Source organism: Podarcis pityusensis, assembly GCF_964106645.2.
Source record: "Podarcis pityusensis genome assembly, chromosome: 4".
In the NCBI taxonomy this organism is placed as follows: Eukaryota; Metazoa; Chordata; class Lepidosauria; order Squamata; family Lacertidae; genus Podarcis; species Podarcis pityusensis.
The window spans coordinates 23,729,790-23,745,670 of NC_138027.1; the positions used below are offsets into that span (position 1 = coordinate 23,729,790).

General features: G+C 40.0%; 1 protein-coding gene across 2 annotated transcripts in view; it reads left to right on the top strand.

Moving 5' to 3' along the window:
• Positions 1 to 14,599, top strand: part of IFT88 (intraflagellar transport 88) — a 34,404-nt gene extending 19,805 nt beyond the window's left edge. For both annotated transcript variants that reach the window (XM_081002540.1, XM_081002541.1), the window contains exons 18-27: positions 1,154 to 1,340; positions 1,813 to 1,921; positions 2,130 to 2,280; positions 3,786 to 3,901; positions 5,033 to 5,085; positions 6,991 to 7,056; positions 8,656 to 8,762; positions 13,456 to 13,516; positions 14,082 to 14,183; positions 14,330 to 14,599. In XM_081002540.1, coding sequence (XP_080858666.1) covers positions 1,154 to 1,340; positions 1,813 to 1,921; positions 2,130 to 2,280; positions 3,786 to 3,901; positions 5,033 to 5,085; positions 6,991 to 7,056; positions 8,656 to 8,762; positions 13,456 to 13,516; positions 14,082 to 14,183; positions 14,330 to 14,451 — 1,074 coding nt within the window. In that variant the 3' untranslated portion in view covers positions 14,452 to 14,599. The remainder of the gene's footprint in view (positions 1 to 1,153; positions 1,341 to 1,812; positions 1,922 to 2,129; positions 2,281 to 3,785; positions 3,902 to 5,032; positions 5,086 to 6,990; positions 7,057 to 8,655; positions 8,763 to 13,455; positions 13,517 to 14,081; positions 14,184 to 14,329) is intronic.
• The last annotated feature ends 1,282 nt before the right edge of the window (positions 14,600 to 15,881 follow it).

Genomic DNA, 15,881 nt, shown 5'->3' on the forward strand with positions numbered 1-15,881 from the left:
CCAGAGAGGAGAGGAAGGAAGTTCCATTGTGAAGGTAGAAGCCCTTGTGTTGATAGAATACATTCATTGGATACAACTCTTAATATTCTAACACTTGGATATATTATTCTAATACCAACACTGCACATTTTGAGAAGCTCAGACTGCGTTAACTGAATAAAAACTCATCAAGAACTTCAGTAGAATCTTGATTTCACTTAATGCAGCCCACAAATGTCCATGACGAACCTGTCGCAGTGCCATAGACCTCTCTGTAAAAACAAAAAAGAATAATGAGTTCATTGTGATCTTTAAAGTGCACTGTGGTGTTATGACAGTTGTCATGACATGACAGACCTCTTCAGATGCCAGAAGTAGACTGAAAATGGAAAAGGCAGAGAATATTATTTTAATATTGCCTGCCTGCCTAAGATGTAATCAGTGCATTGTTGAAGCTCATCAGACTAATTGTGTATGATAAGAGCAGTAGAGGACAAGGGAAGACACGAGCCAGCGCCTGCTTTTTCCCTCTCTCACATCCAGTGGTGCAGGAAGAGGGGCAGGGGGGCGGTTCCATCCCTGAAGGGGGTGACATCGCCGCGGGCGCCGCCATTGGGATGCTCTTGCATGGGCAACCGCTGCCTCCATTGTGGCACTTGTGCACGAGCAGCACCCCCATTGGGACGCTCGTGCAGGTGACATGCCACGCCCCCCCCGCTCCAGGTGCCAAAGCCCCTAGCTCCGCCACTTCCCACAACCCACCCTAAGAAATGATAATGCAGATAACACATCACCTCTTGGGTGGCTTGTGTAGTTTAGGACATTGCCCATGGAGTCATGGATGCTGGATTGGAGCATATACCCTGAACAATAGCTCTTTGTCTGGACTTCCTAGATTTGGTTATTGACATCAAGAGCCTTGAGACATAAAGGAAGAGAAAAACTATTAAAGTCCCTTTCCCAAAATTTGCTATAGGATAGAAGGATATTTGGAAGGCTGATGTTAAGCTTGTTTCCCAGGTTTAATAGTAAATGGAATTTAATGATACATTTTTAATGAAATTTCAGAAACAGAATCTCTCCCATCTCTAATTTGATCAATGTACTGCTTGTGCCAGCAAAGTATTGAGGATGCAAAATGGCAACTGCTTAATTTGTATTGTGTTTAATTCAGGAAAATGAATTTACACAGGCAAGCCACTATGCAGATTTAGCGGTAAATTCTGATAGATACAACCCATCTGCTCTCACAAATAAAGGAAATACGATCTTTGCAAATGGAGACTATGAGAAGGCAGCAGAGTTCTATAAGGAATCTCTAAGAAATGATTCTTCGTGCACTGAAGCGCTTTACAACATTGGTAAGTCTAATATACTTTATGATAAATTTTGTGCTTGACATTCTGGTTATTATATGTATCCTTTTTAGAAGGGATTGAGGGACTACTTTTGAGCTTTATTATATCCTTCTGATTAAAGCTGTATTAACTAACGAAATAGTAGTGTGTGATATAATTGTAATTGTCTCTCTTTAGAATCTGCTGTCCACACCGATGCTGAGACAGAGTTTCTGTCTGAGCAAGTTTTCTTATCTCTTTCAACACTGACATATTGTTGTGCTTTTAACTGGGGTGAGGGGACACGAGAGGTACCCCTTCTTTTTTAATGTTTATGTATTGTTGTTTAACTAATGTGCCTTTACACCAGCTTCTTGTACATAGGATTGCTCCCTTATTTCATTTTCCAGAATAAACATGTTCTTAAATTTCTGCTTCTTCATCTTATGAGTCAATGAGATTTGAATCTTCCCATTTAGATGACCTTTGTTTTTAGGTTTAACATATAAAAAGCTGAACAGGTTAGATGAGTCATTGGATTCTTTTCTGAAGCTTCACGCTATCCTTCGAAACAGTGCCCAGGTTCTCTTCCAAATAGCAAGCATGTATCTTTTCAACAATTATAGAATCAATCATATTACACACTAAATTCTCTGTGTGTCTTTATAATGTAATAAAGATCTTTTTGAAGGAAGGGCGGGATACAGAATTTATAAATAAATAATAGTAAAGTGTATGATTACCTGAAGATTGCAGTTAAATTCCCATGCGTCAGACTCACAGCGAGAAGTTCCTTAACTGGTGGTACTTCAGATATGAATTAATGGAGGATCCTAATCAGGCCATTGAGTGGCTTATGCAACTCATCAGTGTTGTTCCAACGGACTCACATGCATTAGCAAAGCTTGGAGAACTCTATGACAGTGAAGGAGATAAGTCTCAGGCTTTTCAATATTACTACGAGGTATGTGCTTTTGCCTTCTGCAATAGGCATACAATGCAAAGGAACGCATGCTAGCTTAAACTGATGCTTTGAAAAGGAAATTGTATATAGTAGACATTTTTATATAAAGTAGTAGCTATGTAAGTGTTGAATCTAGTTTGATGGTCACATTCAAGTATACATACTGCATAGGTCCCAATATGACTAATCCAACCCTCTGGGTTGGAGTCAGAGAACAATAAATAGCAGAGCTCTTACAACTTCCCTCTCCCAACTTGCTACAGTCCCCTCTGTAAATGTGTAGGGTGGGGTACAGGGGGCTTCAGTGGTATGGGAAAATCAGAGAACTTTGTCGGGGATGTAATTCAGAAGGAGAAATATCTTTTTGTTTGCACAATACAGTCAAACTTCAGTTGTCGAACATAATTCGTTCCAGAAGACTGTTTGACTTCCGAAACATTTAACAACCGAGGCGCGGCTTTCAATTGTTTGCAAGAGCTTCTTGCACTCAAGCGGAAGCTGCGTTGGACGTTCGGGTTCTGAAAAACTGGAGGATTTACTTCTGGGCTTTTGGCATCCGGGAGCCAAAATGAGCTGTTGAAGAACTGAGGTTTGACTGTATTTTTTTGGATACATATATATGAATGAAAGAGAATTAGATATAGTTTCCTATGAGCTGCAATATTCAAATAATGGCTCTCTTTTTAATTCCTTGCTTTTAGCTGTAGCATCAACTAAAACTTTCCTACTGCAGCTGTAGCATCAACTAAAACTTTCCTACTGTGTGGTTCTTTTAACCACACAGTGGCCCTTTGAATCACCATTCTCATTCTGTTCTTCCTCCTGGCAGCGACCTATAGCTATGTTGTTGTTTTTTGCTTGCACAAGGAGCAGCACGTTCTGTATTATTTTTTTTTTTAAAAATCATAACAAGAATGGATTTGATCTGATATTTTAGCTTTTAGGGCAGCAGTCCTAAACACACTAGGGGAGTAACTCCATAGAGCATACTGGGATGTTTTTACCATGTGGAAGTGCATAGGATTGCACTGTAGATGTAGCTTATTGTTGTTGTTTTTTAAGTCAAGACAACTAAAAATATTTTTCAATTGCCAATTTTACCTTTCAAAATATAAAATACACTCCTCCAACAGATTGGCAGGAAACCTGTCCCGAATACAGCTTTTTTCAAAATTGTAATGTAAATGAAAAAATAAATTATATAAGAAAATGAAGGTACTTTGTGCAGTGTATCTTTAGTTTCACAAAATAAAAATGTTTGAAAATAGGACATGCAGAAACCTACCTCAGCAAAGTTTTCTAAAATGTCTTTTTGCTATTTGCAAAACCTGCCACATTTTCTTGAGGGATTAGTTAGTGTATTAGCACACTGCTCTCATTCATAAATTACATGTTTTCAGCATCTGGAGGATTAAACACATAAATGAGTAAGATATTCCGAAAGCAGAATAAATATGTTGTTTATCACTAATGTTGTATTTCTTCCACCTTCTTTATTTTGTCAGTCCTATCGGTATTTCCCTTCAAACATTGAGGTCATTGAATGGCTTGGAGCCTATTACATTGACACACAATTTTGTGAAAAAGCCATTCACTACTTTGAAAGAGCAGCACTTATTCAGTAAGCAACCATTCATGATGTTGTTATTTTTGTTGTTGTTGAGTGTTTAGATCAGTATCATTTGTAAGGGGACTTTCTGCAGTACACTTATATTGGACACGGGGGAAGCACATTGATATATATTTATGTATTATGCTACATGTAAATTATGGAGTAATTTGTTTGGAGTTTTAAAGGAAGGAATTCTAAGACTTCAGCTTAAGCCGAAACGCAGCACTGAGCAAATGCATCTACTTAGGTGGTCTTCATGTGATCAGAAGGTTTGATTACTCTGGATGACTTTTTTCCTAGGACTGCATTCATAAGAAACAGGAGGCAACATCCTTTAACAATCCTAGCTTACCCAAAGATGTTTGCTATATGAGAAAGTTTAGATTTATTTCCAGTGTTTGCTGCAAGCCACATAAGAACAGCAACAGGAATCACAGAGAGCTACAGAGATGCTTCAACCATCATGTCCCCTCCCCAGCATCTCTCATACCCACCCTCCCAAAGACAAATTAATTGCTTTGATAATTTTAAATCAAGAAATGTTTAGCGAGGACAATATATGAGATATAAAAAAGCTATTGGACCTGGGATTTGGTGCAGCTCATACATAAACCAATATTGAGCTACCTTGATCAACGTTCTAACTTAGCCTGCAGCAGCCTCCTTATTTTATTTTTTAAAATTCCCGTAAATGCGTTTAATTCTCACCAGCTGAAATAGTTGAACTTCAGTGTGCTTAACATTGGCTGGGACAATATCTTATATGTGAAAAGAAAAAATGTTGGGCTCCATCTACTAAGCATACTGTACAATCTTCAACAACGTCCTTGCCAGATTAAAAACTGGCACGGTAACTTAATCCCAATGAATACCATATTTCACCCTCATGCTGGAATCCAAGCAAGGATTCATTTGGGTAAAAATTCACTTGGTGAATAATTTCCTTTATACCCTTGATGTTTAGAGCAAAGATGCATTTATTTAATTAATATCTTGCCACTCTTCCCAAGGGAGCTCAAGGCAGCAAACTAAATAACTAAATAGCAAAACAATACCCAAAAAAAACCATGTAGAAAAATAATTATATCTTAAAAACATTGAAACATTTTATGAGTAACACTTTGGGATATTTACCTGCAGACCAACTCAGGTGAAGTGGCAATTGATGGTTGCAAGCTGCTTCAGAAGAAGTGGTAAGTCTCCTTTCGTATCTCATGCTGACTTTGATCATCACTTTGATCTCACTGTTTCACAGTGTTTAACCATTGCAGGCAATCGGGAGGGTCTTTTTTTCATCCTGATCTTACGCACATTTACTCAGAGATAAGTTCAATGGGACTTACTCCCTGATAATTATGTATACGATTGCAGCCTTAATAACTAACTGGTTTCATTACGTGTTTTTATTTTGCATTTGAATGCTTAAAGAGCGTGCTATAATGTTTGGACTATTTGTAAAGTAGATTATTAAACATCAGGGGTTGTATTCAGCAAAGTTGACCCGTTAATGCAAGGACTTCAGCCCGTGCAAAGGGATTTCCTCTCCCTGTGCACCGCCAATACATTTTTGTGAGGGGGTTCTCCAACCCTCCAGAGCAGATAGGGGGCGCAAACAGGAAGAGGAAGCAGGAGAGGATGTCCTGTTGCACAGCTGCAAGTCCTTGTGCTAATGGGACGACTTGGTTGTATATAACTTGTGATCTCATTTTCCACATGTTTTTCAGGACAGTGGGTTTGGTCTTTCCTCAATAGCTGTGGTACTGTCAAGGACCCTGTTGCCTTGATAATACTAACCCTGTAATGGGGAGGGACAGCATTCTTGTATTATTTTTTTACAAATGGGTAACAATAAAAATGATATGTTTGACTATCTAACATCTTGAATTCTGATGTGACCAAAATGCAGTTGAGATGTAGGAAATCTTTGATCTCTTGGCATATTTTTCTTTAGTTAAAATCAGCCATGATAGGGGTAGGATATGGATTAGAGTTGCAATGCTGTGGTGTTTAACCCTTTCCCTCCCCATACCGTTTCCTGAAATAAATTGTCCTTCCAGAGCTACTCTTAACTGCAGAGGATGAGGAAGACGGGTACCCACATTTTCCCATTCTGCAGCTAATAACGGCTTTGGCAGAGCAGACAGTTTTAAGCAGTGACAGACTTTGGCCTTTAAAATTTTAGCAGTGCCAAAATCCCCATCTCTCATCTTCCATTGTTTGTCATTGTTGTGGCACCCCTGCAGAGCCCTCTCGGCTCAGAGCCCAGCGCGGGCAAACTGGTTGTGCTCCCCTAAATCTGCTTTTTTAAGTTGGGGAACACTGTGATGGGAAAGAATTAGACTCTCCCTCAGCCCTGCAAGCCAGTCCACCCCTTGCCCAATCTAAGGGATGCTGGAGAACCTCTGTTTCTCATGCAGAGCTGTAGCTGGGGGCAGGCGAGTCTAGCCAGGGTTTCTGCCCTGGGTGAAGCCTCCAGAGGGACGCCATTGAGGCTCCCAGCCTCCTAACATGTCTGGGCTGCAGACGGAGAGAAACATGAAAAAGTGAACAGCAGCCACAAGCTCCGTCCTGAAGAAGGCTTATTTACAATGTGATGCAGGGAGAAGGAGAGTTGGAAAATCTGGAGAAGCTGTGTGGCTCTCCCTAATGAAGAAGATTGGATGGCCTGTGGGTTTGCTACTGTGTGAGAAATAAATTTTGGAGGGGGGGGCGGGAAGCTGAGGAAGAGAATCAGTTGGACTAGATGATCCTTGGGGTCCCTTCCAGCTGTACGATTCCGTGATCCCTTCAGAACTTTGAATGTGTTTAAATAGCTTTGGTTGAGTCATTTTACAGTCTATACATGATCTATACACAGGAAAGTAAGGGGTGTGTGAGCATTTTTCCTGCCAGAGACAGTTCCCTGGCAAGCTCTGGTCAGCCCAGCTGCATTAGGAATGTAATGGAAGGGCACTTTCTACTTTAGACTCGCAAAAAGCATTTCTTCACCTTACACAGAACCTAAAATGACTACAAAATGTCTTTGACCCGGGTGACAGAAAACCTAGTTTTGGCCCTGTCTCATGGTAGTGTCTCTGTGTGTTTTATATTACTAACAGGTAACTACCAAAAAGCTCTTGATACCTACAAGGCGATTCACAGAAAGTTTCCTGAAAACGCGGAATGTAAGTGGTTTTATATGATGCACCTTTTATCCTAAGCACACTTTTTATATTGGATAGTCTTAAGGCAAGGGGAGCCAATAGCATGGCCTCCAGATGCTGTGGATTTCAACTCCCGTCATCCCTGACCTGCTGACTAGGGAGCTGAAGACTGTGTACACAGCATACATTTAAAGCACTGCCCCCCTCTCCAAAAGAAGGATCTTGGAAATGGTAGTTTACTCCTAACAAAGCTACAATTCCCAGCGACCTTAACAAGCTACAGTACCCAGGAATCTTTGGATGGGGGGAGGGATATGTTTGAAATGCATGGTGTATATGCAGTCTTCGTCTACATACAGCAACTGGAGGGCACCATGTTGGCTACCCATGTGCAATGTATCAATACTTGCCTTAACACAGTGATAATCATGATCCATTTGTGGCAGGTCAATGCCATCTGTGTTGCTTCTCAAAATAAACCTACAGCCACCAGTCATGCCCTCATATGGCTCTGTGGTTAGCGCATAGCTCCTGCACGAGCAGGCTTCCCAGTGCTCTTCAAAGAGAGGGAGCCTCTCCATCTGAGAATTTCCTGCTTTGGGGTAAATAGGAAAGATGTGGAGAAAGGATCTTTTCTGGATCTCTCATGTTGAAATCTGGAAGTCCCATTTGCAGAAAAATCATTGGATATAGGGCTTCTCTGTAGTGCATTGCATGCATAGTGCAGATGGCATTGGTGGGATACACACATGGGACTTCAACAAATGGCTTGTGCAGATCAACAGGTGCTGATATTCCTAACATGTATGAACAGTAAGTAAATTCAATTTATGAACAACTAACTTTCAGTATGCTCATTAAAGATGTTCAGTATTCTGCGTATAAAGAGCCATTGGCACTGGCCCCCTTAGATATATTCAATGCTCCTTCCTCAGTGTTCAGCATTGTAAGTAGCATTCTAGCCATTGCTTGCTCCCATCATCCCATCAACTCATCTAATCAGTGAGTTCAAAATTCCGTGCAGATTTTTCATGCATCTGATGAAATGGACTCTGGCCACAAAAGCTTATGCTTGAATAAATATGTTCAATTCTAAGGTGTCACAAGGCTTGTTGTCGCTTTTGCTACCACAAACTAACATGGTTAGCCCATTAATTTTTTTAAAAACTGATCTAATAAATTACTTTTCAACACATTAGACTGTCTTGTTGTTTTCTTTGGGTTACAACTGCCACCATGGGCTTCTGCCCACCTCCATAGCTAAGTATGGGCCTGTAACTTATTATCGTATTACCATTCTGCATATAGGAAGGTATTTTTACAAAATACCAGCTTGTTTTTATTTAAATGTATTTCTTTTCACAGCTTCATTACTAGACACTGGAGCAGAAAAATAGCTCTTTTTTACTACACCTCTGTCATGTTTGCTAAATCATATTGCCACTCAATAAATACAGTCGTCACAATTCAACACAGTAAAACTACTTAATCCGTTGAAATCACTGGGCTTAACTGCAGTTGGATTGCGGTCATTGTTGCTAGGCTGTGTGCTCTGCTTATTTTTTCAGCTGCTTTTAAGTCCAATAATGGCAACTAATGGTATGACTTTTATACCACTAGGTTTACGCTTTTTGGTCCGACTCTGCACAGACATGGGCTTGAAAGAAATCCAAGAGTATGCAACAAAGCTTAAGAGAGTGGAAAAACTGAAAGAAATAAGGGAACAGGTATGTTGGGTCACTTAAACAACTAAATCTCACTGTTTCTCAAAAATCTGTAAAGAATGTTCTCTTAAATTTCAATTTGTATAAGGAGCTGAGGTGCAGCTGATTCTTCCTTTATTGCAAATGTTGCTCACAAGACCTGCGGAAATCTTGGTATCTTGCTTTCTAAAGCTACTTTTTATGCTTCTGAACAAACAGCTGTTTTCTGTCCTCAATGCAAATTAAGAAGCGGGTGGTAAAATATAAACTTTTAGAGGTTTGTGATTTAATTAGTCTGTCTAGAACCGTCAAACCAAAATTTCACTTCAAATACAATTCTTAATATAATATTTAGAACAGAGTTATTGTCTACATCTTACTGAGCTTGCTGGACTATGAGGCTGTGATCAGTGATCTATCTATGCTCAGTAGAAACATACTTTGGAATTAAAAATAAGCCCACCAGCATCTATGTTGTGACACAAACTGATCTGCATCTGTCATAAGTCACCCATTGTCCACTCCCATAACAGTTGCATACAAAAAGGACCAGCCAATATACAGTGTGCCAGGAATGGCAATACTTAACATGAGAGCTGGGGTGGTGCAGTGGTTAGAGTGTCAAACCAGGACTTGGGAAGCCAGCGTTCAAATCCCCACTTGCCATTAAACTCCCTTGGGCGAGTCCCTGTCTCTCAACCATTGGAAACTCAGATCAATTCACATGCAAAACTAGTTAAACTGACTTTTTGTTTGTTTATTTCGTTTTTCTGAGTGGCTGATAAATCTTCAGGGGAAATGCATTGCTGCAGGTTTTCATAATGGAATGCCCTCCCCCAGAGTACCTCACCTGACAAAAAGTTTGATGCCTTTCCTTTTTATTCGCCTAGGCCTTCCAGAATATTTTGTAGCTATTTTTTTCTGTGTGTTTTATTTTACGAGCTGTTGTGTTTCTGCAGATTTCACGTTTTGTTTTGTGTCTGTATTTTCAGTCTTAAGTTCTACTTGTTGAAGGGGAGGGAGGTACAGCCCTGAAAATAATAAGCCACGCACAGGTTATTGATAAACAGCGAAAGGATCTTGCCCACTAGGTGTAGGCTTTGGCTGTAAAGTCTTTTGGCAGTACCTCACACTGCCCTGCTGCTCAGTACCTAGCAACTACAGTACTTGGAAGGATTAAGGAAGAGCTTCCACTACATCTCTTGGATACTGCTAATGCCATTCTACGATAGCATGGATCATACATTCAGAACTGTTGCTTTAGTATGATAGTTTCAGTTGACAACATTAACTTAATAGTCTGTGCACCTGCACAAATTCTGTAGACTTGTTCATGTATTTAGTCAAAGGTATTTCCATCTGTCTACAAGTTCATGACCTAAGAGACCTTACAGCCAAAGAAAATTTTCCTGCCTGTTTTTATGCTTCCTACATCAAGCTGACCTAGCAGTTTCTTTACAAGAAGTTGCGAGGAACAGCTTTTTAAACACCACATATTCTGTGATTTTAGATGAATGCATACCCACACATCTTTTTTTTTTTCTCTTTTAAAAAAAAGAGGTTTGCAAAATATGCACTGGCGCTGGGGTGAGATTTGTTTTTCAAGCTAGCAATTAAAGGTTAACCTTGGATCCATGCACCTGTTGATTGCAAATTCAAATGTTGATTTTTGCACAATTGACAAAATCCATATTGTGAAAAGTGGGATTTATAATTAAAATCCCAATCAGTCGTGACATTCAAAAGTGCTTCTTGAGCAAAATTAGCGATTATAAAATTTATGCAGCTGGAAAAAAATCTTACCGCCTTCCTCATTCCAAGAAAGTGCACTTTCCCAATAAATATTTAACGGTTTTCATTTTAGAATATACACTTTCCAACAAATAAATTAATGTTTTTAAATTCAGTGCCAAGTATATTAGAAACATAAAACCTGGAGGGTGGCAATTTTTTTAATGTGTTCCCTACAAGTTTGCAATAATAAAATAATTTTGGATTTACAAGATTTTAATATGCAGACGTTTTCTTGAAGTGCTGTTGAAGAATATCTTCACTATTTTTTCAGCTGAACCTTCCAACTGTAATATAAGGCATTTTTCATCATCTGTTTTATATGAACCTGATCTAAAATAGCATAGATTTTATTGAAATCCCTTTGCTGAACCTTCCAAGTCTATGCGAGCATTGTTAGGTTCAAGATTTTTATTACGTGCAACTTTTAACATCGTGTTTTAATTATGCCGTTCAGTGACAACATGCCAAGTCCACTTCACTGCAATTTTTATTATACCTAGAAGTAAATGTACTTGGCAACTAGAAGTGCAATCTTACTGATTTCTTGGATTTGCTTAGGAATAAAGTTGATTCACATATGTATGTTCATCACTTGGTGGCTGCTGTGTTCAGTGATGACTGTGTTCAGTGAATAGATCCTGCATAAATAGTAGAGTGTTAGGACCTGAAACATCAACTCTGTCATTGATGCTTTAGCTGAGTTTCCTACACTGCAGGGGGGTTGCACTAGAAAGATGACCCTTGGGGTCTCTTCCAGCTCTATGATTCTGCTTTTCTACTTCAAAAATATTTCATTATGGTCCTATCACTTTATGTAATTGTATTTTGTATAAATTATAAAAATTATAAATAAAACATGTTCTATTTGCAATCAAAACATTTAAATAGCTACCTTTCTACCGGTAGGATGGGGGAGGCATAGGCTTAGCCAGGACTTTTTTTAGGGCAGCAGAACCTCAAATTTTTATTGATTTGTACTGCTTTTTACTTATTTGGGGGGCAGCTGCCACCCAGGCTACGTCCAAGGGGGGGTCATAGGAAGGAAACGAGGTTGGAAGGGGGACATGGTTGGGAAAAGGTTGGGAAACACTGCTGTAGAGGACATCAGGCATGGAAAAGTTCAAGTCATGGGTAATGGCTGATGTTTTGGGAGCACACTCTTAAGTGCACTTCTGATTGTTCCTTTGCAGTCCCATTTTGAACTTTCAATGACCATATGAAGTCACGTCCTCCACAGGTGGGCAGCCCTACCTGCCTGTCCAAGTGGCCCTCAGTCCTGTCAAAGCGGCCCTTGTCCAGGATATGCCTGCCTTGCCTGAGGTCAATGCTTGCTTCATTTCCCCCTGAACCATTCCAACAATCTCACTGATGCTGTTTTAGTTTGTCATCTTAATTTTCATGCTTTATTATTTTCTTTTTTTAAAAAAGATTTTACTATTTCTTACTACTCTGGCAGTCATCCTTGGAACATAATTTATGTCGGTGGGGTTTGATATAAGTGACATAAACAAGTAATAGGTACAGTGGTACCTTGGGTTACATACGCTTCAGGTTACATACGCTTCAGGTTACAGACTCCGCTAACCCAGAAATAGTACCTCGGGTTAAGAACTTTGCTTCAGGATGAGAACAGAAATTGTGCGGCATCAGTGGGAGGCCCCATTAGCTAAAGTGGTGCTTCAGGTTAAGAACAGTTTCAGGTTAAGAACGGACCTCCGGAATGAATTAAGTACTTAACCCGAGGTACCACTGTAATCAGAAATCTAATAGCTGCCAGTCAATAAGTATTCAGCAGTCAAGAATGGAGAAATCTAGTGACGTAGCCACAAGGAGACAAAACATGGATGACAAAGAGACAACCTTAATTTGAATATAGGAAGCTGCCTTATATTGAGTCAGACCATTGGTCCATCCAGCTCAGTATTGTCTACACTGACTGGCAGTGACTCTCCAGGGTTTCAGGCAGGAGTCTCTCCCAGTCCTACCTGGAGATGCTGGGGACTTGGAACCTTCTGCGTGCAAAGCAGATCCACACCACTGAGCTGTGGCCCTCCCCAGTGCCACCTTGGGATGGAATAGCCTTGCAGGCCAAATGAGCACAGTAGCCCTTCTTGAGATATGCTTAGGGTTTCAGCTTTAGGGTAAGCTTTCCACCAGGAAATTCTTTTCCACATGCTTCACAGAAACAATGGGGATACCGCAAGACGATGATGGTGCTCTTGTATGATTCTCATTCATTTCACCAAAGTGTTGGACTGGAAAGCTTTCCAGCATGTGGAGCCCATCAGACCCTGAGTAGGAAGCCAGGGAAGTACAGTTGACTGAGTGTTTGGTTTGTTTATTTGCATATTTAGCTGTCTTGGTCCAAGATGGTCTGAGAAGTTTAGAATTCGTTCCAGTACACAGAGTAAAAACTGGCATTAGCATTACACACGAATCTTCTTCGGTGATCATTTGTAGCCGAGTAAGATTGTTTTCCATAAACATGGTTTTAACAGTGAGTCTGTAAGTGACTGTGGAAGCCAATTCTGGATCCACACGTCCTTCCACAGCAGGCACATAGGTTTCCAGGCAGGAGTTGATCGCAGTGAGGGTTTGCCAAATGTGCCTTCCTCTTAGTACGTTTCTCCCTTTCGTCCTGAATTCGAGCATCTTCAAAGCCCATGACACCTCTCGTAAAGGCTGTTCTCCAACTGGAGCGTTCACAGGCCAGTGTTTCCCAGTTGTCAGTGTTTCTACTACATTTTTAGACACAAATATAGTGTGTTGAACCTGCAACAAATCCCCACTCAGTCATGATGCTCACCAAATGGCCTCGCTATCCAGCGGAAGTGTGAGGTATACCTTGTACGTTAAAAGTAACAGAAATGATTGGTGATAATATTAAAGAGCACTTCTGTTTCTTTCTTCCTCTCCTCCCTAGCGTGTCAAGTCTGGCAGAGATGGCAGTGCCCGGGCACGCAGAGAAGGCAGCGGTGGTGGTGGTAAGTGCTGCTCATATGCTGCCATATCTAAGGTTTCTGAAAGCAAAGAAAATGTGATTCCATTTATTAGTCCTGCTGTCTGCATTCTCTCTGTGGAGAGGGAGATGTGGATCAAAGGAGCATTGGATAATTGCAGGGGATGGGGTAGAACATGTGAAAGGAGGTGATACCTAAATAACACTACTAAGAATCCTGATGTACTTTAATTTGTTAAGATAGAGCCAGTGTACTGGAACTAAGACTGAGAGTCAGGAAAACTGTGGTCCAACTCAAGACATGACCAGTACCAAGACCTACTCACAGTGGTGGCTGTAAGGATTTCTGAGTTCACACTTAACAATTGGTATTTGCTTGTGGTTTCATTTCCTGGTTTGTAAGCAAGGATTAAACCAATAAATCGGAAGCTGATTTAGCAGCCCAAGATTGTTACATCTGAACCATATGTGGAATGCTTTAAATACTGTTTTTATTTTGTTTTATATCGAACAGAAACACATAATCTTTGGTCTCCCATACGTGCCTTTATGGTGTGATATTTTGTCTAATATTCTCTCCCTTCTGTCAGATCCTGGTAGCATCACGCATAAAGGGGAGCGTCTGAGTGCTAAACTGAAAGCTTTGCCAGGAACATATGAGCCCTATGAAAGCAGTGGTAATAAAGAAATAGGTAACTGATGTTTCTAATAGCTTCCTTTGAAACAAAATACTGACTGTCAGAAGGCACCCTTTTTCTCATGGAATTATTAAAAGTTAGAGACTGTGTTGCTTTTCTTTGTAAAAAATGTGTGTTTCTACTTCTTTTTTTAAATTTAGATGCTTCCTATATTGACCCACTTGGACCACAGGCTGAGAGACCAAAAACTGCACTGAGGAAAAAAATAGATGAAGATGAATTTGCTGATGAAGAACTGGGAGATGATTTGCTTCCAGAATAACCTGTAGCCCAGTATAGTAACCTTAAAAGCTTTGAAAGGAAAAAAAAATGTTTCTTACAGGTTTTGATAAGGTTGTGAAGTTTTTTATGTTTATTTAAGCAATGTGTATATGAACTGTGAATTTTGAGTAAACTGTTTTTATAGCGCACGATCTGAATGTTCCTTTGTTACTCATGCAGATTATCCCATGAGGGAGGAAATCTTTTCTGAATATTTGGGAAGATTAGGTAAAGATCTGGCAGGACAACATATAGTGAGCATTATGGAAATAAGAACAGAAGGAGACTTCTAGATTAGAATAAAGGACTATCTAGCCAAGCTAGCCAGCTACCTTTGGGAAGCCTACATGCAAGGTCTGAATGTAGTAATCTTCTCCTACTCCTGTTCCCCAGCATGCTCTCTCTGACCCTGAAAATAGAGGCATCTAACTCAGGGGTAGGCAACCTAAGGCCCGGGGGCCGAATGTGGCCCAATCGCCTTCTCATTCCGGCCTGCGGATGGTCCAGGAATCAACGTGTTTTTACATGAGTAGAATGTGTCCTTTTATTTAAAATGTATCTCTGGGTTATTTGTGGGGCATAGAAATTCTTTCTCCCCCCCAAAAAAAATAGTCCGGCCTACCACATGGTCTGAGGAACGGCGGACCGGCCCATGGCTGAAAAAGGTTGCTGACCCCAGATCTAACTAGTATCCACATGGAATATCCTAAAACCCCTAATTTGATTCATTTTATGGGAGCAAATTCCATAGTTTAACTATACACTCTGTGAAGAAGTACTTCCTTTATCTGCTCTAAAGTTTCCAACACACTCAGCTTTATTGGCTAGCCCAGGCTCTAGTATTATAGAGAGGGAGCAAAATTTTTATCCACTTTGTCTACATGATGTGCAATTGTATACACCCAAGTCATTTTTATTTTGTTTTTATTTTTATATAAGATATTAATTAGGATTTTCAAAATTTTACAAAATAGAAAAAGAAAAAAACAAAATAAAAATAGTTAAAAACAATTCAGTCTTTCAATCACTTATCTTTCATTTGCTTGTTTCCCGGACCTCCTCATACCTCCCTTTTTTGTATTCCAGTTCAGTTTGTTGGTTCAGCAAATCCTTACCCTCTTTATTTATCCTAATCTTTGGTCTTAAAATAGTAACATTAGATTTTTACCTCTTAACAACCCATTTTTCATATTCCCTTAAAGCATTACAGCTGGAAACCACTTAATTTCTATCCAACATCGTTCTAACATTCATTAATTTTACAATATTTCTGTAGATAGTCTTTGAACTTCTTCCAATCTTCTTCCACCGACTCTTCTCCCTGGTCTCGGATTCTGCCAGTCATTTCCGCCAATTCCATATAGTCCATCAGCTTCATCTGCCATTCTTCCAGAGTGGGTAGATCTTGTGTCTTCCAATACTTTGCAATGA